The sequence below is a fragment of the Megalops cyprinoides genome, chromosome 8, assembly GCF_013368585.1.
Source record: "Megalops cyprinoides isolate fMegCyp1 chromosome 8, fMegCyp1.pri, whole genome shotgun sequence".
NCBI classification, from domain to species: domain Eukaryota; kingdom Metazoa; phylum Chordata; class Actinopteri; order Elopiformes; family Megalopidae; genus Megalops; species Megalops cyprinoides.
Window position 1 is genome coordinate 22,182,066 of NC_050590.1, and position 15,358 is coordinate 22,197,423.

General features: G+C 38.7%; 1 protein-coding gene across 11 annotated transcripts in view; it reads right to left on the reverse strand.

Annotated features, from left to right (window-relative positions):
- Positions 1-254: 254 nt before the first annotated feature.
- Positions 255-15,358, reverse strand: part of LOC118781612 (CUGBP Elav-like family member 1) — a 58,851-nt gene continuing 43,747 nt past the window's right edge. For 4 of the 11 annotated variants that reach the window (XM_036534620.1, XM_036534611.1, XM_036534610.1 and 1 more), the window contains 10 exons: positions 15,159-15,293; positions 14,032-14,111; positions 12,211-12,372; positions 11,169-11,238; positions 9,187-9,351; positions 8,343-8,459; positions 7,621-7,806; positions 6,685-6,828; positions 3,847-4,017; positions 255-396 (listed from right to left, as the gene is read on the reverse strand). In XM_036534620.1, coding sequence (XP_036390513.1) covers positions 3,890-4,017; positions 6,685-6,828; positions 7,621-7,806; positions 8,343-8,459; positions 9,187-9,351; positions 11,169-11,238; positions 12,211-12,372; positions 14,032-14,111; positions 15,159-15,293 — 1,187 coding nt within the window. In that variant the 3' untranslated portion in view covers positions 255-396; positions 3,847-3,889. Of the gene's footprint in view, positions 397-3,408; positions 3,623-3,846; positions 4,018-6,684; positions 6,829-7,620; positions 7,807-8,342; positions 8,460-9,186; positions 9,352-11,168; positions 11,239-12,210; positions 12,373-14,031; positions 14,112-15,158; positions 15,294-15,358 lie in introns of those variants that run through there. The other 7 variants (XM_036534618.1, XM_036534616.1, XM_036534613.1 and 4 more) reach the window with 7 other exon arrangements.

The following is a 15,358-nucleotide window of genomic DNA, read 5'->3' on the forward strand; positions in this document are numbered from 1 at the left end:
AAGACTGCTCTGAAAAAGAATGAAAAAAGTAGCACGTTATGTCATAAACTATGAAAACAACAAAGCAAAATTAAAGCCTTTCACTAAATCTAGTGGTTATGTTAGTAAGTTCTAGAAAAATAGAATCTTTTTCTTGTAACAATATTCAATTTATCTTTATACATTTCTTTTGAAACAGCAGTCTTTCTAACGGACCAGATTGGCAACAAAAAGGAAATGAACACACAAAATCAAACAAACAGAAAACTGGTATAATTAATAAGCGTCAAAAGTTAAAAAAGGTAAAAGGTGAAATTTCAAGCGTCAGAGAAGCGCAGAGGACAACGACTGGACGATGAACTTTTGACGTCACATCGACATGCTAGGCAAACGATGAACAAACGGGCACGAAGATATCTAGAATAAAACAAAACAAAAGAGGGAGAACAAACTAGTTAAAGAAACAACAAAAAGGAAAGGAAAAAGGAAAATCAAATGATTATCTTTGCATGGGACATTACAAGTACACACATCATCTACACATTCAACAATTAATGCAACACAGAAAGAAGAGGAGGGAAGGAGTGTTATGAGCAACATGCTGACGGAACCTACAGATGAGAACTTACAGTACACAACACCACCACTCAAGACTGCCTGCTACAGCAGATCCAACTGTGACCTGGTGCTTCCATGGTGGGTATTGCTTTAGTGTAAAATAATGCTTCAGGAGAAAGTACCAAAAGTAAATCACTGAACTGTACGACAGAACTGTAAAAATTGCATTTCAAAATCTTTTAGTTCCAAATGCCTCCAATGCTGATTTTCAATATTTTCTTAATGCTGAAAGTCCAGCAAATTTCAAAAACCTAATGAAAACTTTATTTGCCATGCTAGCACATTTTTAATACATTTGCTCTTCATCAATTTGCTGGAACCTTTTTCACTTCCAAATACTTACATTTGGCACTGGAATTACATATTTGCCTAAACACTGCTTAAATATACCCAATCGGAAAGCCACTCTTGGAAGTCACCCAGTTGAATGCAGTTGTTAATAGGTACATTTGGGTGTTTATGCTTTAAAGGCATTGTGACAGCTCAAATCAACATAGGGCTCTTAACAGGGAGCAGGAGTAATAAATTAGCAACATCTTTAAAAAGTAACAAATGAAATTGACCTTAGAGCTAAACCTTTCATTTCATCACAAATGTTTTCAAGCCACAGCTTTGATTAAGACTACCTTCACTCCTTTAACTTTGTAAACAAAAACCTTTGCTTCTGAGTATTTGGCACATTCGCTAATATTCCAGTAAGGTTTGCAGCTATTCAAATTAAGGCTTTCAATCAACACTTCCATGTTGAAATCATGTCTTTTCCAAATAATGGACAACCTACGGTGAGTGATCATTGGGCTCATTAATGATGTATTCAGACAATGTTTGCTGAAAGTTCCTTCATGTACAGTACGTGGAGTCCTTCGAGCTTTCAAATTTACCCTGCAGGGTTCTGCTCAGTTTTAGACATTTCTGTTCACCGTACAGCATTTAGAAGTCTACAAGAAACTGTTTCATAGGCTCATATACATCCTACACTGAAAACATTGAAGAAACACTGCTTTTAGTCTGTGTTGTGTAATGGCAAGTGTCATTATCCCTGTAATAATACAGAGATCTGACAGTAGTGCTTAAAATGTTCCTAAATCACATGATGATTTTGGACAGCAGCTGTAGGCTAATGGGGACAGCTGAACTGAAAAATTCTTCCACTGATTGCTTTCACACGGTTCCACCGCTGTACCTCAGTAATACACAACACTAGTGAAAAGGGTTTCACAAGTCAGTAGTTTAAAGTTTACACATATGAATATATTAACCAACTTAACATAAGCATTCTACAAAATACTGTAAGTTTAATTTCTTAAAAATTATTTTAATTGAGAGAAATAATTTAGGCAATAAATAGTCTCCAACACTCAGGAGAAGTATAAAACCTCTATAAAAATAGAAAAGACATAATAGTTTTGTAATATACATCATCAATTTCTGAACTTTTTACTTTTGTATAAAAAGATCTCATTTTATGACCCTGGAAGCCAAAGAAGTCTTTTTACTATTTATCATCATTTGTCGAACAGAACAGTTATTTTCCTTTCCCAATTTGTAAAATCATACTTCTGTAACAAATATTCTCACACTTGGAAAAAAATCTAACAAAGTCAGTGTCTGTCAAGTTTGTCTGTGCCATCTAACCAGATCCAGGATTTTAAGAGGTAGAACAGACTCTTTAAGTTTTATTGAGGATGATGAATGATTACAAAACTTTTTGGTTGAAAACAATAAAACTGACTAAACAAAAAAAAAGGACTTTAAACCTAGCATTTTGCAACATTGCTCTCAAATCGCAGGAAATAACTGGAGCAGAAACTGACATTTCTGGACAAGTCTGACTGAATTTAATTTAAACATGTACACTAATGAGCTTTCATATTCAAAATGTCCACTTTCCCATTTTAATGTCCTTTTGATGTCTTGCCATTATTGCTGCAAATGTTAATTGTCAAATGTGAGATTAAAATATTCACTGTCAGATGGAAGTGACATTCAGCATTATGCTGCGGTTGAAACTGAAGGTCACGAAAGAAAATAAAATGGGAAAAAATATAAAATGTAATTTTAGTAGACCAAGACATCTTAATTTAAAGAAGATCAGACCTCATACAACTGATCACAATGATCTTAAAACTGTTGTTCACACTGCATTTAAAAACCGTTAAGAGTGGCATCAGACGTGTCTCCATGGGGAAATGGACATCTCTGTAAAAAGTTGCCTGGATATTGTGAGATTTTCTACCTATATCACAACAGCATTAATTTACCAACAGACTGAAAGAAGGTTTGGGCCAGGATATAAAACATGTTTAGAAAAACTGCCCTAAAAACAAGTTTAAAAATTCTAAATGGGATTCAGCAATACACCAAAATAATATTTTGTGGGATTGTTCCATTCAAATAAATATGGTTAGCTTCATTAACTTTCAAAGTACATATCATCTACCACCACAAACATACATACAAGCGTAATTGTGCTCTGAGAGATTTATATTGTGGGTAGTTGCATAAATAATAATTACATAATACAGTTTCCTCTGCAAGTCAGGTTTTGCTGGGGTTGTTCAGAAATTACTTTGGTGTGGCGTGCCTTATGCACAGCATCACACAAAAAAACAAAACAAAAAACAAACTTATACCACCAAAGGATAAAATTAACAGGTTTTGAAACCAGAAAGAGCAATTTTGAGAGAATTTTGAATGAGGTGTGAAAATTTATAAATGCTGAAATACATTAATATCTTGTTTTAGTTTTCCATGAGATTCAATTCGATATTCTCACAGCTACATCCAATGTGTTTTGTTTGGGGGGGGGGGGGGGGTAGCTTTGTAAAAAATCTTCAATTTCTTGCATTGTGTTGGATTAGTAATCAAAATGTTGAGGTTGATTTTAAGACAGCTGGATTTACGACTGGATCAATTCAATATTGGGGTGTAAAATTGGAGACATTTATTTTGACTACTGGTTATCTTTGTGTAACATCCTCTTGACTTCCACTGCTACACTGCAAATTCTTATTTGATATGGCACCTTAAATTAAAGAAAAAATACAGCTTTAATAGTAAAAAAAAACAAAAAAAAAAAAAAACTTAACCACAACAGAAAAAATATCAATATCAGTTGAACAAAATCTTAAATTAAATATTGTCTGTTTTTTCTCCATTTGTTAATACAGAGAATAAGGAACAACTCCCGAGGAGTGGAGTTCCCATTGTACACAAAGGGGTCATCATTCATTTTCACACTCCACTTACCAGAAAACATTTGCTAATCAAGTCCATTTGAGAGAAAAATCACTCAGTATGGTTTGCTGTCATTTTTGGATCGCTTGAGCTGGACCTTAAGTCGCTTCATGCCAATCTGGAAACCGTTCATCGACTGAATGGCTGCCTGAGACGAAACAGGATTGTCGTAACTTACAAAGCCTGGAAAGAGAAGCACAGAAAATCAGACGACTTACATAGTGAACTGCTTATTTACTCATAATTCTGTAAAGAAAAAAAATAGATTTTTTTTTTTTTTACAAATAAATATTTAGAACACTAACAAAACTACAAAGAATCATATTTCACAAAATTACAGGGGAAAAAAAAGTCTCATACAATGCAATCAGTATTGTATGCCTTTGGCTTTGACAGCACTGAGATGATGCCTTCAGAGAATTTTGACCACCGCTCCAGGATGAGTTTCTCTGTTTCCTTCAAGTTATGTTAGTTTTCTTTTGTTTACAGCTTTCATGATTCTTGAGTATCTAACTTCATATGTTCAATTAGATTAACAGCTGGGGAATGTGCAGGCTGGGTAAGAAAATCAATTCACCATTTATTTGTAGACCTACAGGCTCATTATACTAAAATGTCCATTTCTAACAAGGCTTTGGCTTTCTAGCATAATGCATAACACCACTTTTGGCCAAAATGTACTGACTGGTGCAACCCAAAAGCAAGAGATCCATCTCCATATTTCACTTAGATTATATCCTCAGTACACACCCAATATTTTCTGTACCAGATATAATGCTATAGAGCGTGACCACAAAGCAAGGTCTGAACTGTCATCAGGTTACTATTTTGTGATAATGTATAGTATACAAATGTCACATGGCAACAATGGGTTTAAGAGCAAATGAGACCAACATCATCCACAGCCAGTATCTTTATCATTTTGTTAATTTCAATAGGTTAAATTACAATGAATGAAAGCAAAGAGTTACCAGTATGAAACGGTGGTCCAATTATTAGTCAATTATTTATTAGAAGGAAAAAAAAAAAAAAAACACAAACTCAAGGTGATTTACACTCTCAATACAAGTATTATTGCACAGACAATACAAGTATTATTGCACAGAGTCCAGTGGGTGAGGGTGGTGGGTATGGAGAGAGACAGCCAACAGCCAATAGCTAACAGCTCTCCCTCCCTCTCTCTCTCCCTCTCTCCATACCCATCACCTTCACCTATTGGACTCTGTGCAATAATATTTGTATTGTCTGTGCAATAATACTTGGCTTGTATTGTACTGTATTGTATGCTTGTATTGTCTCTGATCTACCTCGCGTGAGCTACTGGACACCTGAATTTCCCCAAGGGGGTGAATAAAGTATCTATCTATCTGTCTACTCTCATTACTTGTCTCTATATATCACATTACCCTATTTTGGGTAATGTATTACAGAAGTTGTCAGGAATTTGAGATTTTTTGAGTCAACTGCAGTATCACAATGTACATGTATATGCCACGTGATGAATCAGGTGAGTGACTCATTCTTGTAATTCCAGCACAGTAAGGGGCAGTACTAAAGTAGAAAGTAGAACAGAATATCACATTAAAATGTACAGCATGTAGCTTAGTTTGGGTGAAAGTTAGTTTGGATCACAAATCCACAGGAAGGTCAGTCAGATTTGCTCTTTAAGACATTTGTTGGCATTTCAGAGACAGAGCCGGAAATTTATAGCTTGAGTACAATGTTAGGGGTGGCTTGCAGTGTTGAGAAAAAGGAAACACACCAGAGAAAAACACAAGTGTTAAACTTTAAAGTGCCTTCATCTAAATGCTTTGAGATGTGAAAAAAATAAGTTCTTTCATTTGGAGGTAGATCCTTAGATAAATGGGGGGCTATGACATTCATGTTTAGAGTTTTTTGTCATAATTCTGACAGAATTATGAGTGTTGATGTAGCTGAGATACCAGGGTCAAATGGCCACAACAATAACATTAGACAATTTCGAAACCTAAGAGGCAAAGCAACATCCTCCAGCTCTGGATGTTTCCATTTTAGACACACCAATTTTATAGAAACCAATTTTAAGCAATGGGCTACTGGGAACTTTTTTCTTTTCAACTAATAGTAAATAGCCTTCCATTTGTATGCTTTGATGTATGTCATTTAAAAACACTGCAGGAATTAATACAACAGTGTCTTTAAATTTATATTCTAGAAAAAAAATATTGATAAGCATCCAATTTATTTTAATGTAATGTTTCAGAAAGTCTCTTGCACAAAATATGTTCACTGAATTCAATACTATGTAATTGTTCTGTACTGCTCTTATCAATTGATTAAATATTCACTCAAAAGTCTACTTTTTCAAAAGCCACCTTTTTTAAAACATTGGTGTCTAGGGCTTTGTTCTAAGGGCCTTTTCCCCGACACTATCAATCACCTACCCTTAATTTTGAGATGTGGATAAATATCTGCAGATGAAAACAATAAACATCAACAGTAATATTCAATTTTGGATTCTGACAAGACTAATATTAGCATACTGTGTTTTCTAAGTAGGTGCTGTCCTACAGTTAATTAAAATTAGTAGATTTGTCAGCATGTCTCTGATACTGCCTGTTTTCATAGTTCTCACTAGCTGAGATCCAGCAGCAACCAAACAGGGCCACCTCCTTATAACCACACTTAGGAACAGATCTTAAGGTAGGAGCTTTTAAATGACATCAGAAAGTATCAACGGCCTGCGAGATCCTATTCTCTCATTCCAAATCTGTTTTGAAAGGCTGGACTTCCTTTTAATTAGTTAAGAACTGTTATACTCAGCAGGGGCATGGCTGCCGACTCCAGGGGGCTGTGCTTTTGTATTCTTACCAAAACACTTGCTAAGGTTTGTCTGCTTGTCAATGAACACCTTAGCTGAGATGACATTCCCAAATGGCATGAACATTTGGAGCAGGTCCTGATCCCCAAACTCCTGTGGTAGGTGATAGATGAATAGGTTGGCTCCCTCAGGACCTTAGAAAAGCGAAACGACACAGTGGTTAAACCATGTAAAATGTGGTACATTCTACATGGTTACAGTAAAATTTATGATGAATGTCAATTCTTGCGCAACTACTGTATTGCTTGTGTAAAAACCAAGGAGCTCACACACACTTCTGATTAACAAGAATGTTACATGACATTATGACAAGGACAATGACAAAAAATGAAATGCCTTCTGATAGGGATTTCTTCTTGTTTTGACACAACTCGTGTATCCCATATTTCAGAAGATTATGGCGAAATCTTACCCGCACTCCGATTGTCACTTGCTGTTGCAGCATATTCAAAACAAGACAGAATCCTTAACAGAAGGATAAAGTACCTGCCATCCTCAACATCCAGAACTACCATTATTGATAATATTGCAATAATACTGATTATTCATTCACAAGTGATAACCAACTCAGCCTAGTTTGAAGGCCCACCTTCTGGCATTACAGCATAGAGTAATAGAGGGTAATTTAGTTATGGGTGGGACTGGGTGGACAACACAATCAAAACAGGAATACTGCCAAAAATGAAACTGACATTTTAGAGGCCAAGCAATCATAGAAGAGAAAGTACTTGGCACTCCCTGCAGAGAAATAATCATTTATCCACTGCTTGGAAAAATAACTTTTGACAGTAGGGCCAAGAATATAGACACTAAAAAATGAGACACTGTACACTAGTAATGGGGTGCCACATAGACTGCCACCCTAACTCACACACAGATGTGCACACAGGCACACACATACACTCATATGCAACAGCCACACTTGCCTTCCTTCTGGCTGCCAGCGGCGCTCACGCTCTGCTGGGAGAGCAAGCTCTGATTGTAGAGGCTGGGAAGGGCGGCCGCTGCGTACTGCTGGATGCCCGAGTACGCCTGGGTCAGCGCTTCCATTGTGCTGCCTGTGCCATTGGAGAGGCCCCCACTACTCAGTCCTCCATTTAAAGCAGCCATGCCTTAAAACATTTAATAAAGAGTTAAAAAAAATATACAGGCTCTCTTTAACATGCACAAAGGAGCTGCAGCTTAAGATGAATACTGATAATGAAGAAATCACAAGACTTGTGAATAAAGAAACTCAAAATCTGTCAAATAAAAAAAAAGTTTCTATATGTTCTGTTAACTTTCATCACAGGACCAACAACCACTGCTCTTTAAGATGAAGTCTGAAGGGGAGTAGTATTTTTTACTTCATATTTGAATTGATGTTATGCAGCTCCATGAAACTCAAACCATGTGAATATTTTACATATAGGCTACAAAGTTGAGAGAATTTCTCCAGATATGAGAACTACCTTCATTGGCACATTCTCTGCAAAGCATGCACATCCTTCACAAGTACCTCAGTAAATGCGCACACTCATTCAACGCATTAATTGAACTTATTTCTCCCCGTTTCCTTTTTAAACCTATGCCCAAAAAGCCCAATGTCCACAGATACTGGAACTCCCCCAAAGCACAGTTCTGTCTGGCACCTAGAGTGTGGCCTCACCTGCCAGTGAGCCCATGTTGAGTCCTGCCCCAGCCCCCGCAGCCAGGGACTGCAGAGCTCCCAATGAGGCCATGGGGTTCACCGAGGAGTTGGTGCTGGAGGTGGGGGAGGACCCCGCTGTGAACACAAAACAACTGAAAACAACGACCCTCACAAGGAGTAACTGCAGAGACCACAGGAGAGAGGGCAATGTCCATAGGGACAGTACTAGCAACCGTGAGAACATCTGCAAATTTCAACCAACCTCTGAGAGAGAATTCTAAGTACTTTCGCAGTAAAATAACAGTAATCAGTAAGTGGACAAGCAGCCTTGTTGTTCTCCCTCAGGCTTGGGTGAGGTACAGACACGTTCAGTGAAGTGTCAGTGAAGAAAGACATTTCTGCCCCTCACCATACTGCACCTGAATGATTTCAGCATAATTAGTATCTCCTTGCTTCACAGTTTACTATCACTTTCATTTACTTAACATCCATCTGATATTTTACATGTTGTATGTTATCCATACAGAAGCAGACTTTTACCAATCCATATGACTAAACTTACTTGTCAAGCAGCTAACGCTTAACAGAGCTGAGGGCACAGTCAACATCGTTTTATTTCAGTTCCTCTACTATTCTCCTAGCTCCATTAGTGTCACTGTCTGTCATTGAAATTGCTGTCATCAAACATTTCTAGATTATTGCTTATGTGGATGAACAGCTTGACTGCTATTCATTGATGCAGATTTTATGGACACAAAAACTGCACACATTCATTGAACTTCTGATGAAGGAAGAAAATATTACAAAGCATTTTTGTAAGGGCAGCAGAGAGTTAAATGGCAAAGATAAAAATGAGACCAACCCTTGCATGCTTCCCAGGAGGAATGTGCCTGTTGCCCCGTACCTGAGCTGGTGAGCACGCTGAGGGGGCTGCTGGAGGTGGTGAGGGCGCTTGTGCCCGTGGGGGTGGACTGGGTGGCGCTGGCCGCTGCTGCCAGCGCCGCCAGGTTCTGCATGGCATTCAATCCTGAAACACATTGGACAGAGAGGGCGAAGACGCAATTATACCCCCTTCTCCCACGCACACACAAACACAGCAAACACACACAGAGACAAAGCAACTTGAGGTTACTCTTCAGGAACCACAGGAGAAGCATTTTTCAAAATATGCATTTCTTAATTGGTTTTCCACTTCTGCAGCCCAGTTACAGAACTGCTGACCAGGCTTATACCCATACAACAAGTGTCAAGTGAACATAAGTGCAAACCACAGTTCACATCTGACCTGCAGATACCTTTACTTAGTAAAGTGAATCATGGTGAAGACACTGGCACTGAGGTCATCAAGTTCTGTCACCCATCTTCTGTCCTCACCATTTACAGTTACATGCTACATGTAAACCATCACGTAATAGTGTATGGAAGAATACACATATTTAGATTTCTTAAATTGTTCAGCTTATACTGTAAGTGCTTTATTGAGCAAAAAGAGACTTATAATTCTTAAGCTTTATTGTTTTGTTTATTTTTGGCTGATTAACTGACACTTTCAAAATTAAGAATCTAGAATCCAGAACACAACATTTTTGAACATCAGAAACTAAAATAAAAGCACAAACAGTAGATTAAGAGGATAACAGAAATAAAACATATGATAAAAACATTGATTAAAACATGCTGGCCTCTAATGCAGAGGAACAGAAACACTGCTTGTGCCCCAATTTCAAGGAAATGCCTTATGCATTAAATACTGAGGTAAAAGAAGGTCAAGTTATGACAGAAATAGTGAAAGATGCAGATGCCAAGAATCAGGGGACATTATCAAAAGGAAAGAGAAGGTGATCAAGTACAAGGTGATCTTGGATCAGGGTTGTGCCTGCATCTCTCGACATTAGGTAGCCCAACTGACTATTCTGTACCATCTATTCAAAAATTGCATTCATATATAAAAGGATGAATAAGCAAATAGATAATAAACCAACACCAAAATCCTGTACTTTCATCCTTATCTTCAATTGCCTTAAACTATATGTGAAAAAATGTGCCCCAATGAGCACTATGTAAACTAGAAAGAGGCCCCTTGTCCTGGATCATCATTAGACATGTGTAATCTTCACAATAACAAGATACTGAATGACAAGGTTGATCTGGGGCCACTGTTTACGGACTTTATCCACCTTCATCATACAATTCCAAAGAGGGATCCGGAGGTCACCGACAGGCTTTACTTAGAACAAAGTTATATCTGTCTATATGACCAACCGGTAAAGAATGGAGTAACTACCTTCTGCATGAAAAACAAATATGCTCTTAACACTACAGATCTGGTGACACTGACTTATATCTGGTATGTACAATTTAACATTGACTGCATGAACCTCAGATATTAAGTACTAATATCCTAAGACCAAAATTTCAGCCGAAATGCATGTCTTAATGTGGCCTGTCCAAAATGGAACTACCTTGCCAAATGCAATTAGCGAGTAGAGAGGCAGACTCTGGCTGCTTTCCTTCAGACCAGGGCAGGGCAGCACATGCAGAGCTGGCACATGTTCAGCAAACTGCCAGGGATGAGAATGCTGAGTGCCTTTTGGTAGAAAAAGGCAGCTGCACCGCACTGACAGAGTGAACCGACCAATACCTGTCACAGAGTGGGACAGACACCCTGCTGTGGTAGAGGCCGTTCTCAAAGCTGCTGCCGTGCGAGTGGAAACATAAATAATGCATGTGTTCATAAGGCATGCAGATTCCAAAATGGAAGGAGAGGACAAGCTCACACGATATCAGATAGAACAAAGAGGATTTAACAGGAGGGAAATAAAATGGAATTTTCTCAATTTTTACCTGACATGGGATGCAGGTTGTTCAGCGCATTCCCAGAGGAAGCTGACTGTTGGAGGAGCTGCAAATAAAGCTAGACATTACACCAAAACAGAGAACAGAGAGGGTCAGGACTGCTTCCACTCTGGTGAATACTGGAGAAAGAGAGAAGAAGCAAAGATGGAGGAAAGAAAAGTGAGGACAGTGGGAAAGAAGGAAAGACAGAAGGAGAAGGAGGTAGAAATTTCCACAGCACACCCATGGAGCAGCACTAACAACATTTTGCAGAGGCCTGCCATCCATGTTGGACTGGATTTGTTTTCACAAATGATGATTCAGTAAGCGGGGTCCACATTCAGAGTTTGGAATGAAAATGTGGGTAGATTCAGCCTGATTTTGGTATCCAGCATTATTGCAAAATAGCAGCAGCCCAACATTGATGTAGCCACAGTGCAAAATCAATTACAAACATTGTCAGTCAAGAATCACAGAAAAGTAATAAAAGCAAGGATGGGCCATGATGTTTCATTTTGTAGAGGGTTTTCCAGACCCACCTGAGAAACCAAGTAATGCTAGCAAACCCATTATTTTAACAACCAAAAATAATGTTTTTATTTTTAATGAGGTCAGGTGCAGCGATAATCCCAAATATAATGTGCGACATTCAAGACATTCAACAATACTGCACCAAGATAAAGTGAATTAGCTAGTACTAAAAATGAACTGGCATCCAGCTCCCACATAACAAAGCCATGCATACAAGCAAACAGACCCAAACTACATGCATTTCACAGAGTATCTGCCACTAAAGTAGATCCAATTAGAATATGTGTCCACTTCAATTCAAATGGAGTTCATGCTGCACGAACTGGCCCGATAACTAAATTTGCATTACAGACAAAATGTCATTTATAGTGCTATCATTTGCAGTGCTGTCATGACATTTTGGGAAAAAAATGCAGACCAAATCTACCATAAACACATCTCTGTACAATACTAGTATGACTACAGTGGCACATAGTGAGTTGGAGCTAAGATGCAGTTTAAGGTTTGAGGTGGTACTTACTGCAAGGTACTGCGGTCCCAGAGAGTTGAGCCCGGTCAGGTTCCCCCACATGGAGGCGGCATTGAGCTGCTGCATCTGCTGCTGGAGCTGCTGGGCGATGCGTCGCTGCTCTTTGTCCTTCTGTGTGTCAGCAAACTTCACAACAATTGGGGAAGAGCAGCCCTGCACACGAAACACACACACACACACACACACAAATACATACAAGCTGGTCAAACAGCAAGACACTCAAAACACAATTATGCTTTCAGACAAGTACAAAGCAGATACTTTGCCGACATATAGGCCTGCTATAACTTCCATTATTTCCTGAACACTGATCTACTTAATGCTCTGTTGTAGGTGTGAAGAGAGGCCTGAGCAAAACATTTCTAAATCTTGCAGAAATGATGCTGTCCTCAGACAGGGTCTGAGTAAGCAGGAATCTGGTCTACTGTTTTTTTTTTAAAAAAAAACCCTCAAGAACACATATATATTAGGAAGATTTGGACATTAACAAAGAACGTATCACAAAAATAGCTAAATTTGCCCCTTACAACATCAAGTTACTCATCACACTGACAACGTCCTGTTCATTTGCACACTGCACAACTGTCAAAAAGATGAACATAAACTGCCCTGTATCACAATGGGTAATATGGACAATACTTCTGCTGCCATTCTATAGTTACAAGTATTCTGGACAAATTAAATTTAGCAGTCAACCCCCCTTAACCAAGAGACAGTGCAAACTGAGTATTTGGTGTTATGTGTTTATTGTTGCCACTTCCACTTAGAGCTGGTAGAAAATGCATGACCTGCAAAATGCTCAAGTTAAGACTTGTCTAACACAGCATTCTCCGGTCACTGTAGGTTAGTCCAGTTGCAACAAAAGTATGGAATAACTATGGAAGAGATTTATACAGAACTTTACTTTGGACCCCAGCCTTTAGGTTTCTCAAAAAACACTATCACGAAGTGAACATTATTGCATAATGCAGGTGATAAGCCAACATCATAAACAAACGGGGAGTTGGTCACTTAAAAAGATTTTTTGAGAATACAACATTGGCTGATGTCTGAAGTCACCATCCACTGGCACAACTCTAGATGACTGGTTACACAATGCACCCCTAGTCCTGTAACCTTCTTGTTTGTCCAAGCTGTTGTCTACAGAGAAATCATTTCTCAGCTGACCTTCCTTTTAAATGAAATAAACAGCAATTCCAAACAAACCCCTGATTTACATCTCCGAAACTAACACAGGTCTGTCCTAATGGCAAAAGGATGATGGGGCATCCCCCATCATAGGACACTTATATTTTCATGAGGCATTCCAGGAACGGACTGTACGCACACTCCCACACACACACTTATGCTGTAAATCAGTTCCATCCAGACTTATGCTCGCTGACTCACAGACCTTTTCCTGTCTCACTCTGAGCTAAATTCCTTTTTCACTGCAGTCAACCTGCTGTCTTGGTCATCCTGTGTTTCAAGACAGCAAAGACCGATTTAAGACCCCGGGACAGAGCTGATATTCTTTCTTTTTTTTTCTCAATTTTTTTTTTTTAACACTGCACCTCTCCTTTCATGCTGATGTGGCCCTGATCTGGTCCAGTTTTCTGAGTTATACAAGTTCCTGATGCAAATCTGTTTGAGCACAGAGCATGTAACTGCCAAGGAAAAAAAAACTCCTTGGTGATGTTCCCATGTATTGGCCTTCCTTGCCAGGGTGGGAAAAGCTACGCTTTGCAGAGGAAAACAGCTGTGAAGGGTTGAGCTCTTGCTGCTTTGGAGGGTCGTCTGGAAAAAAGGATGTTTGTTGTGTTATGCTCTTACCTCCATGGTCTGTGACTGGTGCATGCCTTTGATGGCGGACTGTGCCATCTGCCTTGCTGTGAAGGTGACGAATGCACAACCTAAAATACAGGAACACACCCCTAAATGTCTCATGCACTTCTATCAGAGGAACAGAACAGTTACCAAAACTCAACTTACCTGTTGTAAATCACATTTTTGAGCATACACTGGATTTTAATGTTCAAATATACACCGCTGCATTGCAGATGGTTTTTAGTGTGTGTATTTACATTCCAGTAGTTACGGATTCCTGCTTTTATGCCAGAAGCTGCGAATTTAACACTAGTTTTGCCTATGAAACTGAAGACAGACAGTAGCATGTGTATGTTCCAGTACAGAGATCAGAGGGAGACATGAGGAAATGTTTCAGAATATGGGTGTGACTAAGTCTAAAAGTGATCAGATTTGCTTGGCCGCTTTTATGACAAGCATGATGCGGAGTGATGCTCAGAGCAACTCCACTGTAAGCATAATATGCACAAGTGGTGTGTGTTAATGAAAAATTTACTCCCACATTCACAATGTCTAACTAATCTGGACAGTAGCAATCACCTTTGAATACTCTTTACATGAAAATCTTTCTATTTTTCAGTTTTTTTTTTGTTAAACAAAATAAATTCCTTTATCCTACCTATAAAGTCACTACGTATTCTAATCTCACTACAAAACGTAAGTTAATAGTTCCCAGTAATTACATACTGCTGCATTCTGAAACATGCACATGCCCACAGTGGGACAGGCAGCAAGACCATACATGGAAATTATGAATGGGGGCTTTATTTCTTAATTAAAATATTCTAGCCAGCCCGTATTCCAGAATTCAGGGCTCTTCTTGAAAAAACCAGTTCAGGTCGGCTTATTTGTTTCTTCAGCTATGACTTAAGTCTTAGGTTACCTACTGTTTCATCAAGCAGGATTGCTTGTCAGTATACAATACACATTTCTAATTAAACCCGTATAGCACTGAGAATTGTGCATGAGACAGAGCATGGCAGAGGGACAATGGGTGGGATGTGTGATGGACTGATTTAGGATCAGAGTATGTGAAGAAGTGAAAGTGTGTTGAGGAAGTGATGATAACGAAGCACGAAATGAATCTGACTCACCACGGCTGAGTCCATCAGGCCCGCGTAGTATTCGACATTCCTCAATCTGTCCATATGGTGAAAACATGAGTCTGATGTCATTCTCATTGCACTTCTTTGAAATCATTCCTATGAACAGCTTCCTGTCTTCCACTGCTGAAAAAAAAAATAAACAAACATGATCATTATCAATCCTCGGAGCAAAGACAACAGCCAAATCT